The 16292-nt window shown below is 37.5% G+C and overlaps 1 protein-coding gene and 1 long non-coding RNA gene across 2 annotated transcripts; one reads left to right on the forward strand and one right to left on the reverse strand.

Annotated features, from left to right (window-relative positions):
- Positions 1-2899: 2899 nt before the first annotated feature.
- Positions 2900-4622, forward strand: LOC137012325 (vitelline membrane outer layer protein 1-like; the record flags this gene model as incomplete). Its single annotated transcript, XM_067375446.1, has 5 exons — positions 2900-3031; positions 3462-3574; positions 3696-3809; positions 4011-4192; positions 4264-4622. Coding segments are annotated over 4 exons (540 nt in total), but the record flags the coding sequence as incomplete, so codon positions are not given.
- Positions 4623-6119: 1497 nt separating this feature from the next.
- LOC137013236 (uncharacterized) lies at positions 6120-13264 on the reverse strand. The gene is made up of 4 exons (XR_010893683.1): positions 13136-13264; positions 12792-12826; positions 9223-9344; positions 6120-6695 (listed from the first exon to the last, which is right to left on the reverse strand). It is a non-coding gene; the product is annotated as an uncharacterized lncRNA (long non-coding RNA).
- Positions 13265-16292: the final 3028 nt, after the last annotated feature.

Genomic DNA, 16292 nt, shown 5'->3' on the forward strand with positions numbered 1-16292 from the left:
AAACCCCCAAGGTACAAAGTGTAAATCCCCCTCGTTATCAGGAAACTCAGACTTGTGACTCATCTCGAGGTGAAAATCTACCCAATCTGGAATTTCTACCCAGCTTTGCATTTCAAAAGACATTCCAAAGTGTCCTGGCAGACAGTGGCCGTGACCACCCCTTTGGCCACTCCACTCGCAACTGCTGTCTCTGTCTACTTTTTTGTTGACAAGAATTGCGATTATTTAAACGCAGAATCGTCTCTTTAAGACAACAACAACAAAAACAAAAAACGGGAGACTTTTCAGACGTGCACTCCAACTTCGCCTCAGCGAATGATACAGGTGCCAAATGAGCTTCAGCAGAACAACAGTGAGGGGCGAACATTATATATAGCTTACGCAAATGTTTCTCAACTGGTGGGTTGCAAGACCGCGCAGTTTTCAATCACGCGCAAATACGGCGCGCTGTACATTACTCGCTATAAATAAAACACAAAAGAAACTACGTGCATGCAACGTTGTAGTTCTGTCGTCTATTAAGTTATGAAATAACCATATATATGCCTCACATGTCTCTGGACTAAAATATTCTGCTATGTGAGATCACAATATAAGGCACAAGCTGATATGTAATTTTTTTAATGCATAAATAAATGTGAGATCTGTGCATTTGTACTAGAAGATGCTAATGTTGCATTAATTTATAAAGTACAAACTAAAATTCATCACATTTAAATGCATTAAATTTTACATTCTGGCATATATGTGCTGTTGACTTCTGCTTCCACATCAGCAAACGGGAATTCAAAAGAGAACACCTTTTTTTCTCTTTGTACATAATGTTTAATTTAGGTATGGTAGAACTGTTGCAATTATTTATTTTGACAATATAGAAAGTTAAACATTTAATGTTTACTTTTTGGTTAGTTTTTGAAACAGACAAACTCAGAATTGTTGAAGTTCATTGATTATATACATAAAATTCAATGAAGGAATAATCTACAGTGTGTAGTTATCAGCATGTCTCATCCATTGAGATGCAACAATGGAGAACAAGCTATTGGGGGTTTTGAGAACCAGAACTGACTGAACAATTCAGCTATAGGGTGAGCCCCTTTATTAATATGCCTGCAAGTGAGGAATGAAAAAAAAAAGTCAAATTCACTCATCATTCCATGATCTAATTCACTATCTCAGTTAAAATTAAGTAGGCTACAAATGAACTGTATTCAGTTGTGTTGTAGGCACAGTCCAGTACATTATAGTCCAGTACATAAATAATTAAGATTGCTGGCCCCAGGTTGGCCACCCCTATGAAAAAATCCTGGCTCCGCCACTGTGAAGCTACTCTTTGGGTACAAAGACACTTTAGGAAATACTGCCAAAAAGACATGAACTTATCACCAAAAACAGCCTCTAGCATTTCATATGTATAAAGTATGCTTCAATTTTGTTTATGACACCTATGCAATTCTTTCTGTGTGTTGATTACAGGTAAATTGAAAGAAAATCTACCTCATTTACAGAAAGTGTGTACTGTTTGGTACGGTTGTGATGGATGAATGTTTGTCAGTATTTTGGTGAAAAATTTATTTTTGTAAAATGTACAGCTTTTGAACTAGTAAAGTTAAATTATTGGAGTTCTCATTAAAATTCCTATAAACTTGAGAACAAAAGGGCCATATGGACACTATGCTAATTACATGCAAGAACAGGAGCACAGGGCGTAGGACCCGCCCAAAACCATATCGGATTGGCTAAAACATCTGGAAAGGCGGAACCAACAAACTGTTTAAAATACGATGCCGCGCATTGGATTTTTGCTTTCACTTTCAAGTGCGTCTTTTCCTCTTGGTCTTCGTTGTGTCGACGCGGAACGACCATCATCTTGATTGCACGAACAACTTCTTCAAGAATTCACTGAAAGCCAGCAAGAACCTTCGTTGAAATTCACAGACAAAAGTCTTTTGTTCCAGCACCTTCTTGAGGCGGATGTCGTCCTTCAGAAGTCTTGACTGAGCCACGCCGCTTCCTTCAACTCCGTCACGAAGGGAAAACTGCGTTTACAGGAGCAGCCAACACAAGTAAACACAAGTCTCCTAATTTTGCTGAGCTGCATGGTGCAATTATATTAAGCAAATTAAATTATTGTTGAATTGCTAGTGTATTAATTCTCTCAGGTTGCGGTCAAAGAAACTTGTTAAAACTAAATAATTGGGGAATCCATTTACCTTCAAACAATAACCTCGCCATTTTTCTGAAACTGAATGAATGTGTGTTTGTGCGTGTTTTTTTCGTTAGATTAGTTTGTGTGTTAGTAGTTCAATAAATTCTTGTGTTGATTTTTCACGCATACAGTGTCTTGTGCTGTGCTTACCAAATTGCTGCCTTCAACAAAGGTTGTGCTACCTTGCTCATAATCATAATTAATAATCATAACAAAATATTATTATTTCAGTGGCCACGGGATAATACTTTGTCCAGAATTGGTAAAATAATTGTAAACTCAATTTCTCGGTGGACGAATAATTGATAAAGAATTAAAATATTGATTCTGAATCATTTACGGTTAATCCGGTTCTTATTAAATGTAATTTAATTACAATTTTGATAAATTATTTGGGTTGATTCCTACAACATGAATGCATTTGAACATCTGCCCTCTCTTACTAGTTATTAGTAATGCCTGGACAATGTGGATGATTTTGCTCAATCTTGTGTATTATGAGGTTTCTTCCTTAACCTGAGAATGTTATGGTACACCATCTCTGTGTCTGCTTGATCAGCTGATGATTGATATCTTTGAGGCTGCAGAATATTAATCTAACAATCAGTATTTTTTTTTATCGATCAGGTCAGTGCTGTAGCAATGCATCACCTCCTTTCCATGTTTTTACTGCTAGCCATTATTGGGCAGCATGTGAGCGTTCAGTTCCCAGGAAGACATTACAAATCAGTGTTGACCGTGCCTAACGGAATGTCCTGGGGGTCGTGGGGTCATCAGGACATGTGTCCAGCTGGAATGTATGCGGCAGGATTCAGTCTGAGGGTAAGTTGGGCATTGACTATTTTGCTAATACACTGGTGGCTATAAGTGCTTCAGAGGTTGAAAACTGTGGAGTTGCAGTTAGTCATTTAATCTCCAGGGGCCAATTGTTCAAAAGGTTTCATCAAAATGATCTGGATTTGAAAATCCCATATTTTGCTGTCCAGGATCAGGTAATCCATCTTACTTTTGTGCTGGTATTTCAAAGCATAATTGGACTTTTCTCCTTTTGAACAACCCATTTTTAAGTTTTGATCTAATCTGATTACTTTTGAACAACTGGCTCCTGCTGCAACTGCTTAAGATTTTTTAAGGGTCTGTACTAAAGACCATAAAGATAAATGTTACTATGAGAATTTAAATGTTACAATGGTTGGGCTAGTTTCAGCTCTTTCAATTGTCTCAATGTTGTTGTTGTTGTTGTCGTTTTAAGGTGGAAGGTCATGTCTCTGGTGATTTTGATGATACAGCGCTCAATGGGATTCGTCTTCACTGTGTATATTGGTCCAGAGTAACAGAAGCATATGCTGTGTCCAACGCAGGACAGTAAGGGAGTCTGATTATTATCAATTCTTACATTCAAGTGTTTAAGCTAGATAAGTGAATTGAGGATTTTCATGACAATAATAATCAATTTGATTAAGAAACCTCTTTGTCTTTTCTTCAGCTGGGGTGAGTGGACAAATATCAAGTGGTGTCCTTCTGGATTCTTAAAGGCTTTCCAGCTGAGAGTCGAACCTTCCCAAGGAAGGGGTGATGATACGGCCGCAAACAACATCATGTGAGAATGTCTGGATTTATTTAGCTATTTAAGGACTCTGTTTTCCTTCATCAAGCAGTTCAATTAATATCACACTCAGTCGTGCTGCTGATCGTGGTTGTGATTAGGCCATAGGCTGCAGGTGATCATGTGACTGACATTCAATCCAGCAGCACAATTACATATTTTATCATAATATTGTCACATCTGAATGTTCTCCAGGTTCAGCTGCAGTGATGGTGTTGTGCTGACGGGTGACGGCACAGGCTGGGGTGATTGGGGCATCTGGAGCCCAGTGTGTGATGGAAAAGGAATCTGCGGCATCAAGACGCGGGTAGAAGGTCCACAGGGAAAAGGAGATGACACCGCTCTCAATGACGTGCAAATGTACTGCTGTGATTAAGGTGAAGTGATCATAATCTAAACCTCAGACTGACACATACTGCAGATCAACTAAATCTGTTTGTTCTTTCAGGTGTAGGAGGATGACAACAAGAACAGCAAGAAGACCTAATGGATTGTCATAACTGATCATCATACTGTGATAATCTAACATGAACCATGTCATAAAACAGTTTTGTAAGGAATAATTCACATTTGCACAAAACAAAGAATCTGCCAAGATGTCATCGGACCACCCCATTGGATGTACGCAAAGACACGATTGCACATTTCTCAGTAAAGACGAAGAGAGGACACTGCAGATGCTGCAATAATGGATACACAAATACACTGTAGCAAGTGTAGCGATGTTTGTCTGTGCTTCTCAGATAAAAAGAACTTAGGCACTATCACTGCAAAACACAGACTTCATTCAAACCACATTGAAAGTGATAGAAGAAAAAGTTTTATGAATACATTTTTTTTCAATATTTTTATTAATAAATGCTTATTCATAAACAATATGATTGTTGTGTGATTATTACTCATGATATATACTGTTAAGGGGCTATGTAAGCAATCAGCCCTGCAAATTAATGCTTAAATGCTCTGTATATCTGTTCAGACAAAGAGAGTACAAATACAGAAATTCTGCTCCTACCTAGACCCAATGTTGCAATATTACAACATTTCCCTAAAAACTTAAAAAGTAAAAAAAGTCTGCATCAGAGGCCTCCTAAAACAATATCTGAGAGGTCAAAAAATGTTTGCTCTTTTTTTTCTATATTTGGGTTTTACAGGGTTAATATTATGAACAGCAGCTATGCTAATTATTCTCCATTTCTCCACACCTGATGGATTCTGTTGATTGTTTTGTGGGCATTATGAAATGGACTGATGTGAATGTAACAATTGTGTTGTGACATTGATGCAGTTACATTATAAACCCTGCATTACTTCAGCATGAGCTCTTTTAAATTAAAAAGTCCCGTAAAAAAACTGTAATTTTCTGGCAGCAGGGCACCAGAAAAATAACGGAAAATAAATGTCTTATTAAATGTATTTTTTACGGGATTTTTTTTTTTTTTTTTTTTACAGTTTATCTATGTTTTTTTCTAACAGTATTTTTCTGTTTTTAACGGACATTTGTTGGCGCCCCTGTTGCCAGAAAATTACCGTCTTTTTTACGGGATTTTTTTTTTTACAGTTTATGTTTTCGGGATTTTTTTTTACAGTGTAGAGTGGTCAAAATAGCCTGTGCTCCTACACATCACATAAGGACACTGCAGTTCTCACGTGGTCACAAATTGAAATTTAAACTGTTAGATTCATTGTAACTAAGTTCTAAATGTGCTTTTCTGTTAAATTTGTACTTAGTTTAGACCATAATTAAACACAGGAATAAACTTTATGTGGGATTTGAAACTCCATCATCCAGAGCAGTGAAGCTCTCTGTATCTTTGTAGTTTATCTGTTTTTTAACTTCTGTTGGGGATATACAGTTTAGGACCCTTGAGACAAGATATTTTGAATTAAAACCTGGAGTCAAAGTTTAAAAAAAATAATTAATAAATTGAAGAAAAATTTAATGAAGAATAATTTGCAGTTCAGGTCTCACGAGGAGTTCGTAGGCTGCTCTGCGTACAATCACATTTTTAGATCAACTCTAACAGAAGGCTTGTTTGAGATGCGCCTAGCCTCGCCTGAAGTTCAGCCGAGAGTAGGCGGCTGCAGTTAGGGGAGGAGTGAAAAAAGTGCAGGCAAGACGAACAGTTCTCTGTTCTCGCAGTGGATCAGAACCTACGAGATCAAAGGCGGATATCGCGGGATTCACACTCGTGCGCTGTGTTGCTGATAAACTGGATGTAATTTAAGTTCTGTTGCTTTTATACACTGTTAATTATTTGACTGTAAATTTACAATAAATTGCAGGTTAATAATTGCATGACTTTCACAGTAAGTTACTGTAACATTTTTACAGTAAATTATTGTGAAATGACAGCTGTATACTGTGACTTCACAGTAATTATGACATCGCATTACTGTGATTTAGCGGTAAGCTGCTGTAGAATTAATGTATTTAACTGTGAAATTACAGTTGGTGTCTATGTATTACTGTAATTTAACAGTAAGCAGCTGTAGAATTCATGTATTTAACTGTGAAATTAGTCTATCTATTACTGTAATTTAGCAGTAAGCAGCTGTAGAATTATTGTACATAACTGTGAATGTCTATCTATTACTGTGATTTAGCATAAATGAAGGACCAAACAAAACTGATAAAAACAGTGACATAACTTTTATTTTTTAGAAGTAAAATACAATTTAATTACATGAATAAAACACTGGGCAACAGGGATTGACACTGGGTAACAGGAACGTGTGTCAAAAGAGAAAGGAGGAGACAGAGAAGAGAGAGTGAGGGAGAGAGATGTAAGAAAAGACAAAAAGGTGGGAATAGAGAGGGTCGCAGGTGTCTCGCTCCTTCCATCGCAGCTGGCACCTGCATAGTGTGGGTTCTATCCACTATATACAAAAGATAAGAAAGACAAAAAGTTTAAGTTACTCTGTGGTGGACTGACTCCCTGTAAGTATGGTGCTCGCATTGTAACACTAATCCTAAAATGTCTACAATTTAAGTAATTTCAACTATTTAAAAAAAATTATGTGAATAGTACTCTTAATTAATATTAAATCAACAAACCAGGACTCTTATCACTCCTGTTACTTTTACCCAGTCCTATTATTTTTCACGTGAGTAACAGGACTGAAAGTAACATGATTGAGGTTAAAAGGTTAGTTCACCCAAAAATGAAAATTCTGTCAGTAATTACAGAGCACAAATTAAGATATTTTTGATGAAATCTGAGAGCTGGATCACTCCTCCATCGGCTTCTAAGGGTTTGAAACTTGCTGGCCCAGAAAAATGTATTAAAGATATCTTTAATATAGTCCAAGTGACTCCAGTAGCTCAATCTTAAGTTTATAAAGCGACGAGAATACTTTGTGCGTAAAAAAAAAAAAAAAAAAAAAAAAAACTTTATTCCACAATTCATTTCCTTCTCTGTGGGCCTTGAGTTTTTTCTTGTAGTATAACAGCGTAGCGCTTCTGTGTTATACGTCACACGTATGCTCACTATTGGCCAACGCTGGTCATGTGTGTGATGCATGTGACATATTACACAGAAGCGCTACGCTGTTATACTACATGAATTCACCCGAGGCCCAGAGAGAAGGAAAAAAAATAGTGGAATAAAGTCATTATTTTTGGGGGGGTTTTGCGCACAAAAAGTATTCTCGTTGCTTGGTAAACGTAAGATTGAGCCACTGTAGTCACTTGGACTATATTAATGATGTCTTTAATACATTTTCTGGGCCAGCAAGTTTCAATCCCTTAGAAGCCTATGGAGGAGTGAGACAGCTCTCAGATTTAATCAAAAATATCTTAATTTGTGTTCCGAAGATGAACGAAGGTCTTACGGGGTTGGAACAACATGAGGGTGAGTAATTACTGACATAATTTTCATTTTTGGGTGAACTAACCCTTTAAGTAAAAATTGCATGCTAAATTGCATAGTAATTCAACACAGTAGCAAGTAATGTAAATTTACACTTAAAAATATTGTAAAGTACTGTAAATTTGACGTTTTTTAGACGTCAAGGCATGTTAAATTCAAATAAACGTAAAAACAATTAATTTTACACATTTATTTTGCAGTCTATCTAAACTCTACATTGAATCAGGAGACACTATAGAACACATTAAAGGGATAGTTCACCCCAAAAATCTTTGGAACACAAATTAAGATATTTTAAGAAATCCGAGAGCTTTCTGTATCCTCCATGGACAGCAATTATTTTACTTTCAAGGCCAGGAAAGATTGTTAAAATAGTCCATATGTATACAGTGGTTAAACCTTAATGTTATGAAGTGACGAGAATACTTTTACTGCGCAGAAACAAAACAACACAAAATAGAATACCGACTTGATTCAACAATTTTTTTCCTTTCTGTGCCAGTATCCGATGCGTTTCACGTGATGTGTTCTCGATCATGCATGTGATTGCATTGCGCACAAAAAGTATTCTCGTCGCATCATAACATTGAGGTTGAACCACTGTAGTCATTATTATTTTAACGATGGTTTTACTACCTTTCTCGGACTTGAAAATGGTTATAACATAGTAGTCTATAGGTGGGATCAGAAAGCTCTCAGATTGCTTAAAATTTTCTTAATTTGTGTAGAACAAAATTCTTGTGTTTGGAACATCATGAGGGGATGTAATTAATGACAGATTTTTCAATTTTGGGTGAACTAACCCTTTAATAGCTTCAGTAAACTTCTTACTGCATAACTACATCTAGCTTAAAGGAACACGCCGACTTTTTGGGACTTTAGCTTATTCACCGTATCCCCCAGAGTTAGATAAGTCCATACATACCCTTCTCATCTCCTTGAGTGCCTCTGTTTGACGCACCCACCGCTAGCCTAGCTTAGCACAAAGACTGGAGGTAAACAGCTCCAGCTAGCATACTGCTCTCAATAAGTGACAAAATAACGCCAACATTTTCCTATTTACATGTTGTGATTTGTATAGTCACAGTGTGTACAAATAACAAGGTCATATGAGACAACCATCTTCTAACTGTATACATACTGGGAACTATATTCTCAGAAGGCGAAGCACTGCTACTTCCCCAAGTATATTCTGAGAATATAGTTCCCAGTATGTATACGGTTAGAAGATGGTTAGAGTCACTGTAACTATACAAATCACAACATGTAAATAGGAAAATGTTGGCGTTATTTTGTCACTTATTGGGAGCAGTATGCTAGCTGGAGCCGTTTACCTCCAGTCTTTGTGCTAAGCTAGGCTAGCGGTGGGTGCCTCAGACAGATTTACGGCAAGCACGGAGATGAGAAGGGTATGTATAGACTTATCGAACTCTGGGGGATACGGGGAATAAGATAAAGTCACAAAAAGTCAGCGTGTTCCTTTAACACAGATACTGTGTTTCATTAGTCCGTTCTTAAATTGGAACACAGCTTACATTAGATTGACATCCATTCGAAGTCAATGAGCTTCCTGATAAGAGTGCAGACTTGCTGGTTCATGTGACCTCTCTGCCTCTTAGATTTTGTGCCTGTCTCTGGGTTGATGCCCAAGAAGCACCTACAAACAAAAAGACAGAAGAAACCTGTTAGTTTAATTCAAGTGTGATGAAAAAGGTGTCAGTTCCCAGTCATCACCTTCAGTGGGTCACTGCTTTTGCAGTACAGAGTCAAACTAAAGTTAGCTCAGTTTAAACAAAGGTGTAATTCAGGTGTAAGTACTGTAATTCAGAAAAAAAAATGCATGGAACTGAACTGAAAAACATTTCCATCACAAACACAGTCAAGAATAGACCTTCACCAAAGTAGAGGTGTGTGATTTACCTAGGCAAAGCATTCGCACACAACAATTTACATAATTTACATGTTCCGTTTGCAGAGGATGGAGTAAGAGCCTGTTGCCTCTCCATCTCCCTATGGCTGTTTCTACTTGTACTCTTCCTCCTAGAATTATTACCCGTTCACAGATGATATGATAAACATTTCATTTCTTATATCTTTTTCACAATAAAGCACCCAGTTTTCTAGTTGTTTCTGACTTTTTTTAAGCTTTGTCTCTGGTCTAATCTGGTCTGGTCTCCAGCACAGAAACACAAATTAAGGCCCCGTCCACACTACTGCATTTTCGTTTAGAAACGGAGAATTAAAACGAATACGATCTCCGTCCACACCAGCGTTTTAGCTGCGTATTAGAATTGATCTCCGTCAACATTAAAACGACTGAAAACGCGGATCACGTGACCATTCACCAACACTGGGCATACGCGTGCCGTTGTAAACACAACTTCATTGATAAAATTAGGGCTGGGCGATATGACGAAATATATCGTCTGGACGATATAAAATGTCTATCGTTTTATATAAGGCTCTATCGTTTAAGCCACGATAAGGCGTTTTACGGCAGAATTTTACGTCAAGATGCACCTCACGGCATGCCCATGCACACAGCAATACATAAACAAACATGGAGGAAGACAGTAGTAGACGCGGTTCAGACCAGGGTAATTCACCCTTCGCAGGGAGCTTGATTGACAGGCGATCTAACCAATCATAATCAGCCATCCGCCATTTTGTCCGACAAAGCAGTGAGGAGAGATCATAGACAGTATATAAACGGAGAGATAGCAGATTAACATGGGAGGATTTGAAATTGAAAAACGGAATGTACTGACGCCTTTACGTGGTTTAAAACAACATTCCTTCTTATTCCATGTTATGTTCATTCATGTTTATTTGATGCTATAAATGAACAAGAAGGAAGAGATGATCAGTTCACGAGCAGCTTTAACTGATGCTGTACAGTGATCTGTCAGACACATTTAAGAGCCACAAAACGGTATGTATCGTTTAAATTTATAAAAAAAATACCAAATTCGAAAGGTGAGACTTTGTTTAATATGTTTAATATCAAAAGTAACTGAAAAGTAACCTGCTCTGTCCTGTCTGTCAGCGTGTTGTCAGTCTCCTCTCTGCTCCGCGATGTATTTTTCACTGCGTGAGAACATGGTGTGTGCGTGAGAGCAGCGTAGCTTGTCGGACATAGCGACAGTAACTAAGGGGGGCGGGTCTTCGCGAAGGGCAACCAACCCAAACCGAGGAGCTTGTACTTAAAAGAGGGGCGACTTCTGTCGCATCTCGCATGCATGGATGTGGTTTGGATATAAGAAGACCGACGTGGACCAGACAACAGTTGTTTGTAAAGTTTGCCGGCTCCCAGTGCCAACAACGGACTCCAACAATACTAATTTATTTTATCACCTGCGCAAGAACCACGAAAAATAATACAGAGAAAGTCAACGAGCAAAAGCAGCGTTGAGTGGTGACGTAAGCGCTCGAAACAAACTCCAGACACAGACGCTGCAATAAATAAACAAATAAATAAAATAAATATTTAGTCCCTACTACCTTTTATTTGTTTTGTATATCATTTCAAACTGCATTTCCAGATTACAATTTTATATTGACTATTCATGAACTGAATTAACACAAAAATTGTTATATCGTCATGTATATCGTTTTCGGGATATCAAATGAGCTATATCGGGATATGAAATTTTGGCCATATTGCCCAGCAGATAAAATAAAATTAGATAAAATTATCCCACCATGCGCTGGTTCTTCCCGGGTTAACCCAAAACCGACGCTCCATGTACGGTCGATACCGCCGCTGCACACGGGAATTGTCACAGATCGCTCGAATAATAGCTTGCCTCCGGCGCATGTAGGCAGTTATAGCATTGTAAAATGCAGAATTTACTTGCACAACAGCTGCTAGCAAAGATATACGCCATGACTGATGACACCCAATCATAGAGCCGAGCGTGAGCCTCTACTACGTCATCGTTTCTAAAGTCCTCCGTTTTGACCCGTCCACACTAAAACGCCCTCCGGAGATTCAAAACGAAAAACGGGTCGGCAGCGTTTCTAAACTTCTCCGTTTTGGGTCTCCGTTTTTGCCGTTTTAGTGTGGACGGGAGGTGCAAACGTAGCAAAAGGTCTCCGTTTTTAAACGAAAACGCAGTAGTGTGGACGGGGCCTTAGTCTGCAACACACCACTTGTTTGAGGGGGAGAAAGGGGGGTCATCACCGTTTGGCTGCTGTGGTCCTGAGCGGATTGCAAAACACAATACATCCAAACATTCCTTGTTTAACCCAACAAATAAAAAGCAAGCCCTCAAGTACAATATTACTGTAGATAATACCTTTGGATAAATTCCAGAGTACAAGCAGCATCTTCAGCATACTTCAAGTTAAAATTGTAGTAGCTGGAAAAAATAGCAGCCAGACCAGTTGTAAAGTCAAGGTGAGGTCCCATGACCACTTGACCCTCCAACGACAGCATCCATGCCCTTGGTTTCATTATGTCACCTGAAACAAAACCAGATACACTCATCATGGACAACTGTTCAGTAAAGGAATACATTTTTTTTATTTATTTTTAATTAAGAGTAAAAATAGTTGTGGCATATTCTAACTACTGTGTGTTACATTTCTTTAAAAGAAAATGTCAATACATTCCATATGTTGAACACCCTGTAGGCTACTGGAAACTAAACTATACGGTTTGTATTTAAGTTGAATATACAAACACCATTACCAGATGACGATTAAAAGACAATAATTACAAACGTATATCCTACAGATACAAATCACTGCAATTACTTTGGACTGTCTAGTTATAACCAACATTAATGTACTGGCAAAACACAGATAAGTGCACATTGGTCTAACAGCGGGAAAACTGGCGCGCAAAACATTTATTTTGGCAGTGGAAAATTCCAGAGACAAGATAAAAAAAAAAAAAAAAAAATACATGGACATGCGCACTTCATTTTTCTGTTGACCAGAAAGACAACGGTTGCTCCGTTTCACACACACAGCAGGGAAGAAAATTATAAAGTTACTAATTTTAGATGAATTTAATCCACCTTTGCCCAAATCCACAAACACCATAATTTATCTAGTTGATAATAACTGTCATAATACCCACATTAAGGCCACATCTTACCTTATAACTTTATGTATCGTCGGTCAATGTAGAAGCTGTGGTAAAAGAGAGAACGCTGTTAGAGTAACTAATATAAGCTTTAAGTAAAGCTAAAGTTAAATGTTCGACGGTGTATCTAATCAGACATCTCACAGTTAACTTAATACGGTATAATTAACACTACAACCAACGTCTTTTCATTCAAATTTGCGCGCTTAAACGTCGACGCGAGTCTGCTCCAGCTAAGTTACAAAAACATGACAACAGAACCTACAACTAACGCTAATTTGGTTCATACTTTTAAATTACATGCACTATCATATAAAAAACATCAAATTGATAAAGTTTGACATTTAAACACTTACCGCTGTCTGAATCCACCGAATGGGACCACGTAGATCAGAGAGCTCTGATGACGCTCTGATGACGCTGCCGCAGTTGCCACTCAAAAAAGTCAAAAAAGACGACATTCACAGTAGTTTCTTGTAAAAGCCCCGCGCCTGCATTATTTTCACAGTAAAAGTCTAAATACGGTATTATATTGTGAATTATCACAGTTAAAGCCTGTGAAGTGGTAATAATGTAATTAACTGTGAAATATTACAGTTATATCTTGTGAAATCCTGGAAAAATTTTACAGTGTATGAAAATAAACATAATGAATACACCCAAAGTACTTGTCATTTATTTCCATTCGAAAGATGTGTGTATCAATCATTTTTAATTTAATTATAGACATGTTTTTATATATTTTTTTTATAAATGACGTTCGCATAACCCATAGAGAGATCACTGTGTCAGAGAGTTTGGGAATATTCACACATTATTTTTACACATAAAAACATGATATTAGAGTTTGAAAATCAAACATTTTAAATCAGATCAATACATCACGGTTGTTTAAACCAATAAGCTTTAAGCTGTGTCGTCAGCAAGTCGTTTCCCATCGTGCTTTTGGTCAGCGCAGTCGGTGGAGAGCAACTGCGCTCGACTGCAGAATCCGACACGTCCGCCTCGCACTCGCGAGAGGTTTTTGACACACGTCGGCATGACATCAGAGCAAGGCGGCCCACCCTCGGACACATTTCTAACCGGCATGCATCTCGCGGTGATCACCGGTGATCGGTTCTGCGCAGAATTTGCTCATCTCAAACAAGCCGAGTCTACTAACTACGTCATTACTTCAGGTTGGATGATTCTGATTGGCTAAGAAAAATAGACAAGATTAGACATTTTCCACATGTGGACAAATAGTAAGAGGCATATCTCCCTTCGTCACGCTGATGACGAGGGGGACCCTGGATTTAGGTACCGGATGTCCCAGCAGGAAACTTTTCCCAAAACATAACATGTTCTTTTCTTATAGTGAGAGGTACAGAGGAAAATAGATGCTTAAACATATATTGAAGAAGTCATTCAAATAATTGAACACAAATATAAATGTTGATTAATAACTTAAAAGAAGCGGCAGAATCCACCCCTTCACTTCTAAATGATCTTCTTTGAGATTTTCTTTGCCCAAGAAGCAGTTTACAGCATTAGGAGCTCTGAATGTTTTTGGGGGGACGCCTGTTGCATTGTTCGAGGACAGGTGTGAATGGTCTTGAATATGAACCTGTAAGTGCTCTGGGGGGATGTATGTGTTCCTTTAGTATGATAAGTAAAGAGCATAATAGGCAAGCCAGACAGAATTATTTGAATGTAGTAGTGGGATTTTGATTAACACGCATCTTTCAATCGCATGGAATCATCCATTAATGGCACAATAAACAAGTTTAACACAATATTCAATATCAATATATTAAAAAAGGTCCGTGTACGTTTTGATAGTTTGTTTTCCAATTTGAAATGAAATACGCAGAAACGAGAAAACGGTCGTTTCCCGTTTTTTCGTTTGTTAAAAAAAACGGAAAAACGAGATTTTGACTGGATTTTCGTTTTTTTCGGGTCACGGATAGAAAACGGAAACACGACGTCAAAACTCGTTTTCCACATGTGGGCGGTCATTACACGCCCCTTTCAGCCGATTGGTCAATCAAATCTGAGCCAGTGACGTCATCTTCAGTTCGTTCAACAAAATAATAGTCCTCTGCCGCTATATCAGTATGTCATAAATCGGCTTTCTTCTGTGCAACCTAACGCGTATTTCACAGAAATATGTTTGCACAGATAAAAAAAAGTTTTAAAAAACCTACAGTAAATTTAATTAAGTCTGTTTTTAAGCTGTTTTTAAAATGTAAATGCCTCTACATCTGTTACTAAGCGCATGACATCCTTTGGGCTACTACCACCGATCAATAGGCTATACATAATGACAGACTATTATCTATTATAGATCAGTGGCTACTGCACTCATTTTTTTTTCTTATTTTAATGTTTTGTTTACATTTTATACATTTAAATTCAATAATTTAGCAGACGCATTCCTTGCAGTAGACTATACAGTCATATTAGAAAATAGGCTATCCACTAGGTGGCAACACCTAATAACGGTATCACCATCGGGGGGCTTTTTAGTTTTCCTTAGCTTATAAATGGCCATACAGATTTTATCTCTTAAATTAAACACTTTTATGAACACAGTGAACATTACTATTATATGTCACAGTTTACTTGCTATCCTCACTTTTTCTGTCTTTCCTTCGCTTTTGAATGAATTAGCTATAAATGGCCCTGAACATTTTACTTTCAATTTCGATTTAACGGCTATTGGCGATTCTGCGTCAATTGCTTCAGTGGACAACAGCAAAACAAAAACTCTCGTATATTAAACATAGAAGTTTTATTATCTTTGTAATTATTTTATTTTGTAAATATTCGTGGCTTAAACAGCGGGAAAATTTACTGTATGCAGTTCTGTGGATGTTTTGAAAAGTTTAAACTAAACGAAAATTATTGTTGCCTTGTCAATATAATTTCTGTTTTTTCCCCCTGACTTTCAACTGATGCGATCATCGTTTCATTAACCGATAAAATTATATTAAATTAGAATTAAACGAAATTTGATAAATGTCTGTGAATCATTAAAAAATTCCAGGGGTTTAGTTTTAGCCTACATAAACAAATAGCAGAATAAACAACAGAACATGAGGATTCATTATCATCACGCACCTGCAGCGCTTCTGTGAACGGAGAACAAAGGATTCAAAAAGGAATAGGCTAAATAGCCTATGTCTATGCGCGAAATTTATTTCACTTAAGTAATTAATATTACCAAAATGAAAGGGGAAAAAATGCGACAATATGAGTGTCGGTTTATTTTTGAGAAGTTCACAGAAAGGAAACCAATACGGCAGAAAATTTCTTTGTTTATTTTACGAGCAATGTTTTGTTTGTGAGTGTACAAAAATAATAGGCCTATTTAACCTTTCACAGATTCGAATGGTGTTACATATATTTGACCATAAATGTCTAAGTATTAAGTTGTTTCCGCTTTTATAAGAAAATTCAAGTGAACGCGTCGGCGCCTCACGCACACACAACATCAGTTTTAGGAACTTGACGCCACAGCCTGTTAACTGT

The sequence above is a fragment of the Chanodichthys erythropterus genome, chromosome 22, assembly GCF_024489055.1.
Source record: "Chanodichthys erythropterus isolate Z2021 chromosome 22, ASM2448905v1, whole genome shotgun sequence".
Taxonomy (NCBI): domain Eukaryota; kingdom Metazoa; phylum Chordata; class Actinopteri; order Cypriniformes; family Xenocyprididae; genus Chanodichthys; species Chanodichthys erythropterus.